General features: G+C 39.4%; 1 protein-coding gene across 1 annotated transcript in view; it reads right to left on the bottom strand.

Moving 5' to 3' along the window:
- Window positions 1–16,536, bottom strand: part of MEIS2 (Meis homeobox 2) — a 178,839-nt gene that overhangs the window by 151,788 nt on the left and 10,515 nt on the right. Inside the window, exons 4-5 of the mRNA XM_009321011.1 lie at window positions 15,621–15,770; window positions 5,418–5,532 (exon numbers count right to left, since the gene is read on the bottom strand). Coding sequence (XP_009319286.1) covers window positions 5,418–5,532; window positions 15,621–15,770 — 265 coding nt within the window. The remainder of the gene's footprint in view (window positions 1–5,417; window positions 5,533–15,620; window positions 15,771–16,536) is intronic.

Genomic DNA, 16,536 nt, shown 5'->3' with positions numbered 1-16,536 from the left:
ACCATGAAAAAATAAAGCAAACTTGGCAAGAAATACTTAAAACAAAGGCTCATCAATATTCTCCAATTTGTCAACATCTCAATTACAGCAATGGAAAAAATGTAAATTTCATGTGCTTTGAACACTAAGGGGTCTATTCTTCTGTCAGTGCACATGCGTAACTCCCATCACCATTAATGGGAATTACTCATACATATCAACACAAGGACGGGCCCCTCAAACTTGAAAGGAAAAGATGAATTAATAAGGGCTACTCTCTTCCTGTATCTTCCTCAGCTGAAAAAAGTCATTGTTCTTCATGAGTTTTTCATACTTCATACAGTTCACCTTTATGAGAGCTGTGCCTTCTGAAATAATGCATCTCCAGTGAAGCATTATTTATTAGCAAGTTTGGTTTTTCACAGTCTGAATGTTTAAGCCTTTCTATTACGAATTTCCTTTCTTACAAAAGACATCTCTCTTCCAATAAAACCATACCCTATAGCTTTATAGGTAAAAATACAAAGGAATAAAAATATGTTCTGAATCCTTATGATGAATATGCATACTAGCCTCAGCAGGCTTACCTATACATACAGAACTAGGAAAAAGAAGTTTTTTCTTCTTTTTCTTCTCTATGCAAAAGAAGTAGCATTAGCTTTTGGATATTAAACTTCCAAAGACTTTGCATTAATCTTATTTTTTTTAAATTATTTATTATTATTAACAACAACATATCCTTCTCCTTTTTCTGACTACTGGAGTTTGGTTCAAAACTTTATGCAGTTTCAGTAGAGTTTCGCTACTAGGACAGGCCTTTGGGCATTATCAGCTAGTTTTGTAAACAAATTTGATTTGTATACCATCATTATTACAAGATGGTATATAATGAATAAGAAATATACTACCTAATTTTTCCAACATGCATTAATCCAGAGACATAACCTGGGATGAACATGTAATTTCAGCTAATATCTTAAGTTGACTTTGCCCCAAACCAGATGAGTCTTTGCCACAGAAAGCTATTGTAGACAAATTTGCTGGACAAACATCAAGCTGTCACAAGTGTTTCAAAACTACTTTAAGGTATTGCCCTAGAGAGTAGCCTCAGATACTATTTATAAAGGGGCAGATCTTCTTCATTCAGCACAAGTAGTTCCATCAAAAAAACACCAAATCAAAAAACCCACACACTGATGAACTACTCACATGGGTAAAGCAAAGTGGATGTGATGCCCATTTATATTTTTACTGCTGTATAACCTAGGAATTTCTTGTCCCTGGCTTCTCACTTATGGTCAAGTTTATCACCCCAGGCCTAATTCTGAAAAGACACTGAACTTCCTGAAAGGTCCTGAAGAAACACAGCCTCTATCTGACTTGGCTGGATCAGGCCCTTTGAGTGACTGAACTACAAATATGACAAATCAGGTATACAATCCTGGTATCATAAAATATGAAACTGAAACTATTCCCTGGTGCTTTCCTGTAGACCACATTTTTAAACCTTAAAAAGATCTATTTCCCACTTTTCATGCATAATCTGCCATATTCATTATTTGAAATATCCCATAAAGAGATTAAATAGGAATTAAAGTCTGGGAGCATCATATCCATCACTGTGGTACAAACTGATGCTGAATTCTAGAAGTCATTTAGCCTCCTATGTAAAGGCAGTGGCCGTTTTCACTTTGTTTCACAAAGAATAAGGAAAACACAATACCCCAGAAGACTTTCAGATGTGTTGTTTCCCCTCCAAAGAAAAGGGTGATGATAAAGCTACACACACCTTTTAATCTTCCACTTAGGGCTTTTACACATATATTCCCTGACAAAAACCCCAGGGTCTTCTCTCTCTCCCCCCTCCCCTTCTCTCAGCCCCTTTCCTGCCATCTCCCTTGCTATAACTCAGCTAACCCAACAGAACCAGTCAGTTTTAAATTTCAGTTGGGACCCCGGTGACCTGTTAATGAATCTACAGAGAGGAGAAAAACTCACAGTGTTGAGTTATGCCTGGTGTTGCTAGCTGACTTGGAGTCAGAAATGCTTGAAGCGTTAACGTAATTGCAAGAATGTGAAAAATGAAGCGTTGGGCTCCTGAGCAAAGCGAAAGGTCAAAGCAAGCCCTACACAAAACAAGTCTGGAAGATGGCCTCATTAGACCATTAAATCAGCTTCTTCTTTTTCTCCTTTGTAAGATCTTTAGAGTGTTTTATTTTTATTATTGGATATATTTAACTCTTTCTCTTTCCAGGGCAGGGAGAAAGTTGATCAGACATACTACATAATTACTAATCTCTAAAATAGTATTACATGGCATTGATTTGCATTTGTGGATCTGAACTGGGATAAAGTCAATAAATGCTTGGTAGATTACAGGTCACTAGTACTTTGGTTTGCTAGATGATCAATATGTTGTATAGCTTAGTTTTCTGTTGAACAAGTGAGGTGACATGTTAAGAACAACATAGACACTCACCACTAATAAAATTAGGATAATCTTTCAACATTTACTGCCTGAAGGCCCTTTCCTTAACTCTTTCAATGCCAGCGTGTTTCTAGTAATACCAAACATTGACTAGTTTAACCCTTTTGATGCCAAAGGGCAGTCATGCACTGTCGTAGACACTGTCCTCCATGAACAGACAAAATGCCTACACCTTTTTTGTTTGGTTCTAACTTTAAGAATTATGGATGGATTCTTCTGTGTGAAAATAGACCTACCTCATGCAGAGAAAGTCTGCAAAAAAAAAAAAAAGTCATCACTCACCCAACTCCTTTCCGTCTCCCGCCCCACCCCCCAAAAAAAAAAAAAAAAAAGAAAAATCACAAGCTGCACATCATAGACTTAAGGCAAAAGCAGAGACCCCTGGAAGAGTGCTCCCAAGAGCCAGAAGAGACTGACTCCAGTTTGAATCAATCTCTGCTGCCACCAGGCATCAGTAGAGGAGACCATAAGTTACTAATGTAACCGAAGACTCTCTAATGAGCTCCCATCCCCGAGAAATCCTTTGGGGCAAGTGGAATACTTGAAGCAGCATTTGTGGAAGGTCTTGACAAAACTGCAGGGAAACCAAGCTGACCCAAATAAGTAACTGCACCAGAATAGCTCAAGAGGGCATCTACCCATCTTGGCATTGCCTGGGACCGACTTACTGCCAGTTCACGAGTTAGAAAGTAAACCCTGCCCCCCTCAAGGAAGCGTAAGGAAAATTCAATACAGGCCTCCCTCTCTTTAGTCTTTCCCAGGGTTGAGGCGGGGAGAGCAATCCAAAGCTATCTCCAATGGGAATTTTGCCGGTGCTGTAGGATCATACATCTTTCAGCTGCCAGCAGCTGAGTGGAATGCTGATTTGCCACTGGACGACTGCTTCCCTTCAAAAAGGGCCCAACTGAGCACAAAGGGAAACATACTAGTGATGTTTTACCCTGCTAGACTGGGCAGCACTAGTGACCGATTTGGCCCTTCAGCGGTTGTTCCCCTTCTGCAGAAATGAGCATAACAGGTTTAAATCATATATATTACCAGAAACCTCAGTCTCCAGTGGGAAGTTGGTGTAGTTATCACCAACTACTTTTTCTTATGCTTAGCAATATTTCTCGAGCACCCCGAGTTACGTGACATGGGATCGGAGACTAGTGAAATGCAAGATCCCTGGATGTCCATACAAGGGATTTCTTTACATCAAGCATGGCTCGATGAAGAAACTCTTCTCATTTCTAAGGGGTTGCTGGGGCAGAGTGGAGATACAGGTGTGAGGAAATTTCTTAGCTAGGGGTGGAATGAACACGCTGTGGCAGATGACTCAGAGGAATCATTTTTAAGTATGCAAATGATCATCTGCTACACCAAGCATCTTAGCCACAATATACAATGTAAACATTTGATCAGCAGTAAAGTCTATGGCCAGCTCATAGACATAACACCGATTTGCTGCTTAGCAGTCAAGCTCTCCCGTTCATTGGCTGCTGAAGCTGTAATAGTTCACGCTGGGCCTCGTACAGCTCCAATCCAACCACATAGAAAAAAATCCCGCGTGACTCATGTTGGAGTTGGATCACACCCTGTGCCATGGCTGCTTTCTATCAGCAATAAGATTACAAACATATAAACAATTCATACAAATAGGAGACAAACCCAAACCACTCTACCAGAAACAAACTTTGCAAGTTCCTAGAATCGCAATGGGTACGACACCAGATCATGAGACAGATGAGGGGATCTAGCTCTGTGCCAAGCAGTGGGCCATGTGAGAGACATGAAATCATGTATCTGCTCCGCTGCCTAAGCGTGGCAAATATCATGGTGGGAAGCCGTCCGCAACATGAGGCTAGTCGTGGCAGCTCTAGCCCTGAAGGCTGCTCCCCTCTCCAGTTTTGGGATTCCACATGGCTAGTTGGATGGCAGACCTGTCAGCTGGCTCTGTTGGGTATATGTAACCCCCATGTGGGGGAGACGCAGTGGCAAAATGCCGCAGATGCACGAGAGGGAGGGAGCATATCATAAGACCTTATAAAGGTAATGTCTCACTCATTAGCTGAAGTTTACCATGTTTACAAAGAAAAACAAGAATGGAGCCCACCTTAACCTTTGGTCTTAAAAAAATCAATTCTGAGTCAAGATCCAAGAGTGACAGTCGACCACCTTTACCCAACTTTTAGCACTGGAGGCTTGACTCTTATACCTTCTGGAGTCACTTATACATCTAATGAGCAAGTGTAAAACACTATCATATCAGAATGACAGCCTTTGACACTCACTCAGCATGGATGCAGGTGACTACAGGCAAGGTGCAATGCAGTAGGAAATAAAACAAAAAACCCTGAAATAATAATCAAACCTCCTGAACCCTTGAGAAGGCTTCACTGTATAGATCCAGGAGAGGTTTTGCAGTTCAGGTACATCTCTATTCACTTTTCTGAACTCAGATTTTCAGAAGCAGAAACAAGTCTGTACAAGCAAGCATTGCAAGAAACATTTTTCTGTCCAATCCGAGTTTTGCTTCTACTTTATATAATTTAGCAGCTTCATAACTTCATATAGGAGTCTCTTCCCCAGCTAAAACTACAGGTTAAATTCTCCATCTATAACCCAGCTCAAACAACTGCATCACAGCTGGAGAGTATGTCTGTCATTATATTTACTTACACCACACAAAAATAAACTGTAGATAACCAAATTTGTAAAGGAATTGGCAGAACTAATCAATTGTTATTACAAAGCTTGTTTGAAGATTAGATATTTCGCTTTGAAATAATAATAAAATGCAGCTAAGTGGGTTAGGAAAAGGAAATACCGTCTCCCTAAGTTACAGCTGATTATACTGCAAGTCTGCCACTCCATGTTTACTCTAAGGCAGATGTACTGATATAATAAAAAAAGCTGGAGTTATTTTAGTCATGCCTACTTTGCGGAGGGAAAAAGTTTGACCTTTTACCTTGCTCGCTGCTGTTGTCTCCACTCTGGGAAGCATGGCCCCCACTGGAGGGCCCCGGTGTGCCTGCCGAGTGCGTTGAGGTTGCATCATCGTGGTCTCTCCAAGATGAAGGATTCTGGTGTCAGAGTGCCAAGGAATTTTTTCCACAGTTCCCATTCCAATAGCAAATGAAGAACAGAAAGAAAACCGGGAGAAGAGGGGAGGAGGGGGGGAAAAGTATACACATTAGCATTTGTGAAATGTGCCAAACACCAATACTGTTTGCACAGTGTAATAATTCTTCAGCAAAGACAAGCAGAGGAGGTACAAAGATTTACTTGGTAAAATAAAGGACAGATTTTTTTCTTTTTTAAACTTTCCAAAGAGTTGTCTGGATTTAATTGTTTGAATAGTACTGCAGAAGAATATTTCAGGGGAGAAAAAAAAAAATTAAGTTTCTTAATGAGCTATACAGGGGGACAAGGAGGAGAACATCAACCTGCACAGTTTATGATAGTAGGTGTTCACGTTAGGGTCAGATAGTCGGTATGCAAACTATCTCCCTGCACTTTGTTTTTCCAGACTGACTAAAGATGGGAGAGGAGAAGAAGAGGAGGGAAACTGTTTCAGGAAGTAGAGGAGAATGTGCATGGGAGAGAAGCGTGTCCTCACACCCTACCCTCACTCTCACCCATCTGAATGCTGGAAGAACTTCAAGCAAATGCAAACTTGTGAGGGGAAAAGCAAGCTTTCTTTGAAAGATGTTATATACCAGGAAAGATGCTTCCTCAGCCTCCCCTACACCTTGATATGACACATTTCAAAAGACTTTCTAGATGTATTACTCTGAGTCTAACAGTTCGCTTACAGGTGTTGTCAAGAATAACCACCAGGTGATTATATAAAATAACACGTATAGCAATTTTTATGTAATTCTTTCTACATTACTATGCATAAAACACGACAAAAGAGAACACAGAAGACAGACACACGAAGTTTGCAAAACTTGGCTAAGTAAGACCTCAACTACTGTACTTTAGTCACATAATTCATGCAAGCTTTCTAATTTATTGAGTATTGGCTTTCCCGGAGCGAGGAGCTGCTACTTACAAGGATAAGTGAGGAAAACTTAATGTTACAGTTTAGTGCTACTTTGTTGAGTGTATTCTCCTCCTGTCCTCCTCCCCTTTCCTGATCATTCCCAATACCCTGCTGTTGCTTAAAGGAAAACAGGAATTCTACTGTACAGGAAGAGCTTTATCAGCACCACATGAAGGCAGGCAAGAGATGGAATTTCCTCTGGCAGAAAAGGAGAGCAAGAACACATGAAACAGATCAGACTAGGGGCTGGACCTGCATTGCTTGTCACCTGTATATGACAACTTAAATCAAGCACATATTATAATAATTCAACAACAAAACAAACAAAAAATCCCCCCTCAAAAAAAAGAATTATTGCTTCTTAGGTTTGATTGTGTTTTAAATCTGCATTGTGAAATAACACCAGACTATTAAAGCACGAGGAGATCTTGAAAGCAGCAAGCAACAAGTTTGGATAAATTCTTTGAGCAGGACTGATTCTGACCTCATCTACCCCGACATGTAGTAGGAAAAAGTTCAACAAAATCAACTGATTTACCCATTGTAAAATTCAGTGTAAGTGTGATTGGAATCAGGTCCCAAAAATATATATTGAAACATCTCAAAGTAATCTCCTAGCACTGATTAGTACCACATGCTCTATAGCAACACAAAATAGAACTGCCAAATAACGGCTTGCTACAATACCCAGTAACATAAATCTGGGCCTGACCCAGATCACAGCAGAGACAAAGGGAAGAGCCCATGACTTCAAAAGGTTCCCAGTAAAGCCCTAGGTGACCAAAGGGTAAGAAGGAATCCAAATCCCCTTCACCTTACACAGACACACACGTGCACCCACGTACATGGTTCCACGGCAGGAAGGTTATGAGTAAAATCAGACGACAGGCCAGGATCTGAAATTTGCCTAACCTATCAGCACAACAGACAGGACGACAGCACTTTACAGCACAAAACCACCACCCCCTCCAAATCTCAGAAGTCTGATCTACTTTTCCTCACACAGAACCACAACAGGAAAAAAAACACACCAAACAATAGTATTTTATATTTGTTGAGGTTGTTGTATTAATTAGGTTGCAGAAATCACTATTAATACTGTAACCCTCCACAATTTCATTAAAAAAAAAAAAATTACCATCATTTTAGAGAGTCAGGTGGAAAGAAACACAAAAAGAAAGATGAGAAGCCTTAAAAGTTCCAGCAGCCCAGATGTTATGAAAAAAACCAAAAATGTTGAAAATAAGGTTAGCAAAAAGTTCAGATGGAAATAAAATGCAAAAACCACGCAAGTTTCTTTACAGCCTGGGTTAAAACACAGTTGTGCCTATGAGCTTCTCTTTTTATCTCTGAGTTAGGAAGCCACTCAAATAGCTTCAAGCTGAAGGCAAACAGCAGACAGGAGCTCTTCAGCCCTCTGCAGCCTCTTAGCGTCAGCTGTTTGCCGGATGGTAATCAGATAAAGAGCTAGAAGAAATACATGAAAAAGGAAAGAAACAATAGCATAGCATGAGTTTAGCCCTCCAACAACATCAGGCTGGAACCTTCTTTTAGAAGATGTAATAATTGCAACATGTTCACCTAGGCTAAACTTTTCAGGGAACACAGTGAGTTATGTTAATTTTATGCACTGCAGGCTCTCTTAAGCTGGCTGCTGTTGGAGCTCCTTATCACACATATGAAAATTACAATCATTAACTGGTAACACCTCAGCTATGTTTTAAGGCAAATGTCATCCAAAACCTATCATACAGTATTTCAAAAGCCAGACTGGCCTTTCTGTTTCAAAACCGTAACACTTTGGAAGGGATCACTGAATAAGACTTCCCACAACTGAAAACACTCGCTGTCTCTACCAGGCTGAGTTGTTCTTGACCTCAGTTTGTAGATCCTGTTTTAGAAAGACAGACCGTATTGGTTGGGAATTCAATGTATTTCTTGTGACACAATTTACTTGAGGAAGCAATTTGGCAGAATTTTGTTGAAGGACAGAAGTAATAAGATGGGATATTTACAAGATGCGACAGTAGAATGTTGGAGGAATTTGAAAGGGAGGGAAATAGCTAGGCTTTAATATTACAAAAAATTACAAATAACTCTAGGGGTGGAGTTTACAGCCTCATAAAAAGGCAGCATTCTTTTGCTTTGGACTAAGATCATTGTACGTGTCAGTGAACTTCTCTTTTTCTCCCCTAGACTGTTTCCAACTTTGCATCCTTCAAGAAAAACTTCTTGGCCAAATGCCTAATCATAAGTAGTTATTTTATGTATGTCTTCACAAAAAAATGGGAACAAATGGCACATCTAAAGTGTACTTCACTGGAAACACTTTATCGGTATAGTTTAGGTCCTAAAGAGATCCTGATCTAAAGCCAGCTAATATTAATTGCAATTTTTCTCAAACCTTCAATGAAATTTGTATTAAGCTATCACACTGTTAAAAAAAAAAAGAAAACCAGATAGCTTTAGATAAATTACACAAACTGTTAGCATGGCTTCTCATATCTTCTTGCAAGTTTAGTAATATACTTTGCAGAAACACGTTGAAGAGTGTGGATGATGTCTGCCAAAATGCAATTGCCTGTTTCGTGTACGTGTGCATACTATAAAATTTTCACACACGTATGACCTAAACTAATGCCAGATACCATCGAAGGTAAACAGCATACATGTATCTATTCCCAATGGTTTTAATAATTGGGAGTCAAATATGGTGCTCCTCTTGCTCTTACCTAATTGTGTTAAAGAGCAGTGTTACCAGGAGAAAAGCAGTGAATACTGAGTAGAGCACAATAGAAGGAGATGGAAAATAGATACAAGAAGCTAGGTCTCCAGGGGCGGTATTTTCTATTTGCTGGGCTACAGACTCGCAGCTGATAATGCAAGTTGTAATTAATATAAAAGCAGGAGACAATATGGGGAAAGCTTGTACTAGCAGGGCCACAGGAGATCACTCCGCTGCTATCCACTGTTTCTCATTTACACACACAGCCTTCCCTAGAAAACACAATTTTGCCAGTGTTTTTTCCCTTGAAAGTTAAAAAAAAATTGATTTAGCACCACCATTGAATTTCGCTAAATCTGGAAAAGAGCAACAGAAAGGACAAGAGTCTCCTGGTATACAAAGCAAATCTGATGCGTTACTCTTTTGTCGATGCTGCAAATCTGATGGAAACTGTAAGAGTTTTTAACTGCTACAGAATTTTTTGAACAGAGATGTTGTAACAGAAAAATTTGATATAGGATAACCTTCTGTTAAATTGCAATTCTTACTTTGCACTGAATTTCCACTGGGCAAAGTCTGGCTAATTTTTTGTGAGTGTCGGTAGTCCCACTAGGGCTGGTCCTGATCTCACACTGCCTTTTATGGTGATATTAAAGACTCAATTAACCATAAGGAATTTGCTTCTTATTTATAACTGGGAAGTAAAATCAATCAGGCCAGCTGATACCCATGTGAGTAAGCTGAGCAGGATTTGGCTCACAAACGTTAACTGAAGTTTTAAGTATACAACTGTGACAGGATCAGGCCCTTACATTTTATCAGATGAAATGGACAAAACCATTGATCTTGCAGGAACAAATGTAACACAACTTACTTTCATAAAAGAAACTACAACAGCTATAGAGCTTGTTCTTTGTGAAGACGGTTGGACTCAAAGGTCTGGAGGTTGCTCTGGTAAATTAATTTTGAGAACACAAAACTGCACTGAACTACTGATATGGATGGCATTCTGTGTGTGTGTCCCCCCCAAGCCAAATCCTGCTCACCTTGTTCTTACAAGGAACACTTGTAAACACAGTGGAACGACTGACGTGATTGATACCACAAAATAGGTACCACCGTATATCAAAAGATGATATACTGTGCTGGACATAGAAACCTATACACACACATGCACGTGTGTTTCTGTGTGTGCATCTGTGTGCATCTGTGTCTGCCTATGTTTTGTATGTATAAAGTTCAGGATGGTATCTTAGAGACTGTCGTGGAGTGCAGTAATAATAAACTTACTATGTAAAGAAACTTTCAATAAGTAAATGAGCCATGAAAAACTCTAATTTGACATGATATGTATGTTTTCTGAAAAATACTCCTGGTATTACTAAGGTTTATTTTCTTACAGATGCATATTTAATATGATAACTTTTTTGTATCAAAATTACACAATTTAAACAAGACACAAGGCATTGTGATCTAGCAGATATTTGTGTGTGTCTGTATGTATATATATGTACAAGTTCCAATTCTTGTCCCTTGATTTTGCATTTGAGGAAAGTGTCAGGAGGAATTTTTGACACTCCTAGAACATGGCAACGTTCTGAAAAGCTGCGTGCTTTGTATTTTCCAATTAAGATTGAAATCAGACATGTAATCCACCTGTCAGCAAGGAACTGAGACTTGAAAAATCGGGGGTTTGTTTTTTTTCTAATTGTCCTTCTACATCACTCTGTGTGGCTGCGCTTCATCTAGACTGATAGACAACTCAAACCAAAGAGGGAACACCGGCATCAAACAGAGTGAAATACATTATCAGTTCAGTTTGAGAGAACCCAGTTTAAAATTAAAGCAGTCAAATTTGAGCTGTCGAGTACCCTTGCAGAGTACCTTGGCCCATCAAAAAGAGGAAATACACAACATTCTTTACAGTCTCAGAAAGTTCCTGATGCTCCTTGTCCCTTCAGAAAGCACAGGGCCTACCGTAACGTCCTAAGTCTTAAGCCACATGCTAAGAAATCTGGTTATTAAAGAAAAAAATTTGCCTTATTATTGCTGCAGTTAGCTACTTAGCTTCCTTCTGACACACTGCAAACAGAAAGGCCACCTTTGGGGTCTGATCCTGTGTTTCTGGCATACTCCCACTGAAGTTCACCAAAGTATGGCGTACCTGGACACTGCAGCATCAGGCCCCCAATTACTTCCTCATTACTCAGTGAAATCTTACCTAAAGGTTTAATTATATAACTGGAACAGATATATATTACCCTATTTTTATTTGTTCTCATCTGCAAGATGTCAGGAATTTGCACAGACCGTTCTTTGAGAAGAAATATTAAAGAAATGTAAAATGTCTGGATGTCCAAAATTACAAAATAAAAGTATCTCCTCATTTGAGAGCTGAAAGGTTTAATATTCAGACTAATATTTCTCTTCTACAGCTAAGGCATCGGATTTCTAATCTGTCAACAGTTCTTTTATAAAAAAGAGTTGCATGTATATTTCTATCCATTTTTAATTATATTTTATGAATGATGATCTGTATATTATTACCTCTCAGCTGCAAATTGACTAGAACATATAAACAAATATCAGAAAGACTGAGGCCCTGATCCTGCTCCCATGAAAGCCAGCGGAAAGAGAGCCATAAATTTCTACGGGAGAATTACTAGGCTTCAAAGTGGGTTTGTGCTAAAGGAAGAATTGTGTGGCACCAGGTGAAGCCAGGTACAAAAGAAATGTAATTAAAGTACAAAATGTTATCATATGCTCGGAAAAGTTTAAAAATCTCCAAATTTTACAAGCATTACATTTTTCAGATCTGAATAGCTCGAAAGGAAAAAAAGAAAAAGGTTTATGGGCAATCTCAACAGATATTTTAGGCTGAACACAGAATGCAGGATAGGGCCCAGAATGTTTATATTGAACAATAATAAATTGTCTGTGCTGGGAAACGCAACTTGAACTGCAGCTGGAAAGGTTTCTTTCCTCTTTTCTTTTCTTTTTTTTTTTCCCCCCTAACTGATCTGGTTCAGCCAGGGCATAGCTGTAATTACCTTCTTCCCATCTACAGCTAATACCTCAGAGCAATAAAAAAATATGAGGGTGTTAAAAATTCAAACACTAATTATGGGCTGTTATATTTACTAAACACAGCAGAGTAATAACAAAAGTTTCAGCTTCTTGTGGCCAGCGCTGCACTATTTGATCTACCAAGTCCCTGGTCCCTTTACACTTACTGTATTACATAACAGTTAATAGCGCACTAAAATAAAATTCGATAAACACATTTATTACCAAACACGTATAGTACAACCGTTTACAGCTGTCTCCTTTTTCCAGCACAGGTATATCTCTGAAGAGTTCATTCCTTTGTTGATTTTGTTTTTGGTTTCCAATTAAGTTATATAAATAGTAGAGCAGTAGATTTTGAAAAGGGAAACATTCGCTGTTTGAGTACCCCAGTTGAAGTCTTATGGTAAATGTTGGCTAATCCTACAGTTCTTTCTGCTACTTTCCCTTATGCTACGTTTTCAGGTCTAGCAAAGGAATAAAACTGAGAGCTGCCTTAGCTCCTAGTTCAGCACTGCCACTGTCACCGCTACCACCCCTTGCATTCACATTAAACACACACGGTGTAGCTTTATACCGCTTAATAAGAATAGAGGTGTATGGATTTTTGGGTTGTCAAACAGCTGTCACAAACTGTCACCTCCACAAGAGAAACCTTGGCACACAACAAATTAAACTACACTTCTTTTTGGCTATCATTATTCATAGCCAATCAGTTGAAATGCTCCTAGTATTTCATGTGCAAATAAAACCATGAGGGGAAGACCCATGGATCAGAATAGTGGGCCAATACATAAAACAGAGGAAACAACATGCTGTCTCTGTCCTTCTGAAGTGGCTCATCATCACCCCTGCACCAACTTTCACCAAATGAGATCTAGCCTGAGGCTATATATTAAATATGCATATCAAAGCAAATGAAAAAATAAACCTGGAGAGTCAAATTGGACAAATTTGCATGCTTGAACTACTATATTTTCAGGTAGATGCTCACAAATGATAGTTCATTTTTTGATAGTCTTGCATGTTTATATTAGCCGTTTTTTAAAGCTTTTCCTTCTTTATGAATAAAAGTGGGTTTCTTCCTGCTGGAACCTTGTACAGTGCAAATATAAATGTGTACACACACAGTAGTTTGACTAAGCTATAAAAGAGTGTTAAAGTTTTGTTGGGAAAACGAGCTAATATACAAAAAAAAAAAAAATCCAATAAGGAGACACATTTCCCAAAACGCATGAATAAAATGTAACTATGTGATACAACTCTTCATTTCCCAGTTGGTGTTCTGGTTGCACAAATTATTGCTTCCTTTCAAAACAAATAGCAGGGGGCTAAAGTAAAAATGTTATAGCTCAAATCTCCAGGAAATAAAAGGCTTTAAATTATAATACCCAATGAAGTGGTAAACCCTAACGGGTGCAAGATAAATGGGTTGTCATATTTATTTGAGTTTGGTTTTGGGCCACAAAAGCAAGAGGAGATTCTTCTTAGGGAAGATAATAGTTATCAAATTACTAAAATGCTAACCCCCTCCACCTCTGTCCTATCATTGTGTGTGAATTTAAATATTATAATGGCGCACTGCAAATTGGCTTGAGCATTCGCCATCTGCCAGAACCCTAAACAGGCTAGTTTATCTAATCTCTTCAATATAAACACAAGCATGCTCCATTTCTACACTTCCACTTGAAACACACTCTCGTAAAGAAACCGTACTGGAGAAACGTACTTTTTTTTTTTGTGTTGCTCTGAATCATACACAATGACCCCATATCTTTCAGGTTACCACTCATTTCTATTTCTTTTCTAGTGCTCTCCCAGAATACTTATGCATACGAATTTAGGGTTGTAAAATGCCATAAAACAAATATTTTTGAAATAGTGTCATGCCTCATAGAGTTTATTATCTATGTGTGAGATAGCAGCTGATAAGCAGAGAAACTTTCAGGAACCTCTGCATACATTTTTTTCTCTCAAAATAATAGATTTACAATGTAAAACATCGCAAAAACCTTGTCCTGCAATGTTTACCGGATACAAATGAGAAAATGAAAGCTAAGGCTTGGGTCCAAAAATATTTCCCGGGCTCTGGAACTCAGCCGTGCCAGAAGGGGGGCATTTAGAAGAATTTATTATTATTTTATCTCCCAATTCAGCTTCAGTCCAGGTCTAATGTAATTATCAAATACACACACAAACAACATGTTTTCAAAGGAGACAAAAGCTCCTAGAAAGCCCATTCTCCCTGGGCTTACAGCTACTCTTCTTAACACACTGGGAAATAAAGGCAGGCGCCTGTGCAGAAAGCATGGTTAACTTCACACCGGGTGTTAAATTAATATTTCAACCGCTAAAATATTAGACTGTATCATTTAGATTATGAGTTCAATTGAATCTAAAACTGTGTAAACCCCTTTTCCCCCCAGGGATGCGTTCCTATAAATAAACTAGAGTTCACACCCACTCTTTTTAACCAGAGCTATTCCTTCCCTTTTCTGCGGTACCAGCTGCAATCTTTCCCTTCACATCCCGAAGTCTCTCCGCGCCTACATCTTTTGAAGGATCACAAGAGCCGCTCCAAAACCCGGAAAAACAAAGGCACTCTCCTTACCACGCACACCAACGTTCAGTCCTACACACATAACACTAATTCACCAACTCCTAAAGTGTTAAAATCAACCGCTAACCTACGGTTACTCAATCATCATTCTCTCCAGCTTTCTGTAATACATTGTTAATAATTGCTTCATCAAGGTTACTGTCTTTTATTATGAAGATGCTTCAGGCGTTTGGCAATAAGTCCATATTCTGACAATAAGTTGCTATAAAGCACAAGCATTGGAAACTCTAATGTGCTAACCCTTTTTTTTTTAATGCAATGTAGTATTGCCAATAATTCTCATCACTTGTCATCCCCACGAGAGAGGAGGGGGGAGCAAATCAGCAAACTTTCTCCCTAACTTTCTTGTCTGTTTCCGTACATTGCTGCATTGATTACAGAGTTGGCAAAGAAGAAGAGAAAGCACCGATCCCCACATCAAACCGACAGTTTTCTAGCTCTCCAAGCCGCCCAGACCAGGAAACTTTACAAACCATTGCAAACTCGCTGCTTTACAGATGGAAACAGAAATAACCTTTTGCATTTCTACAACTTTACAAAGCGAGAAGGAAGAAAGTGTAAAGATGGGATTTGAGCTTGCAAGAGGTTAAAGTAGGAGCAATAATAATAATAATAATAATAGACAACAGCAGCAGAACAATGAAATCGGGGACAGGTCCTCTAAGCAGGTTAAAGTCTTAAAAACTGCCATAAAGAAATCAGAAGGACTTACATGATCGGCTAAATTTGTGGAAGATCCTGAGAGTTCTTCGTGGTCTGATTTGGAGCTGCCATCCCTTTCATCAATAACGAGGTCTATTGGCATTTTTCCTTTCAAACAACTAATGTACCGATGGCAGAAGTTATCGCACAATTCATGAACCTGGAAACAGTAACAGGAATAATAGTATCAATAATGGCAAAATATCGGATTGCAACTTCTTTTTTCTTTGGTAGCAAGAACAACCCTCTGATCTACTCCACAAGTAACTCTAATTAAGGGGCACAATAGTTGAAGGCAAGGAAACAATAGAGAAATTGTTGCAGCACATATTATTCTCTAGAGACTTGCCGCAGCAACAAGTTGGAGAGAGAGAGGTAGTGGGCTCAGCCTGGTGTGCAGAGGAAAATCCGATGTAATGATAACATCAGAACACTGGGAGCTGGACCCAGGCGGTATCTCTGGAGCATACACAGCCCAGACAGGTACAACGAGTCACTCGGGACGGGATCGGTGTAAACCGGGGCTAAAAAAAGGTCTATGTGGCCGGCAGGAGTAAAACGAAGCTACTCGCTGAGGCTGTGGGAAGGAAGAGCCGTTCTCGTCCCAGGGCACAGCCCCCTCCCCACGCCGCGCAGGGCCCCCTGCCTCTTCCAAACATTTAGTGCTTGCTTGGGGGTAATATGCCTGCCAGAGCTGGAGAAAGGCAGGAGTGCTTTCATTTCTCTTTTTGTTAAACATATTCTTTCCGAGTCAGGAAAAGAGCTTCTACTGAGGGAAGGGGTAAGAAGGATGGAAGGGGTTTAATGATATGAAATATTGAAATTACACTGAAAAAAAAAAAATAATGCCGGGCTGGGCATGGCTGTCGGGTGTCACATGCTCTTATAGCACAGGTTACAGTATCACCCTGCGTTTCCCCTATCTC

Source organism: Pygoscelis adeliae, unplaced genomic scaffold, assembly GCF_000699105.1.
Source record: "Pygoscelis adeliae isolate BGI_AS28 unplaced genomic scaffold, ASM69910v1 Scaffold3, whole genome shotgun sequence".
Lineage (NCBI taxonomy): Eukaryota > Metazoa > Chordata > Aves > Sphenisciformes > Spheniscidae > Pygoscelis > Pygoscelis adeliae.
The sequence above is the reverse complement of the archived record's forward strand: the minus strand, read 5'-3'. Positions and strand labels throughout refer to the sequence as shown.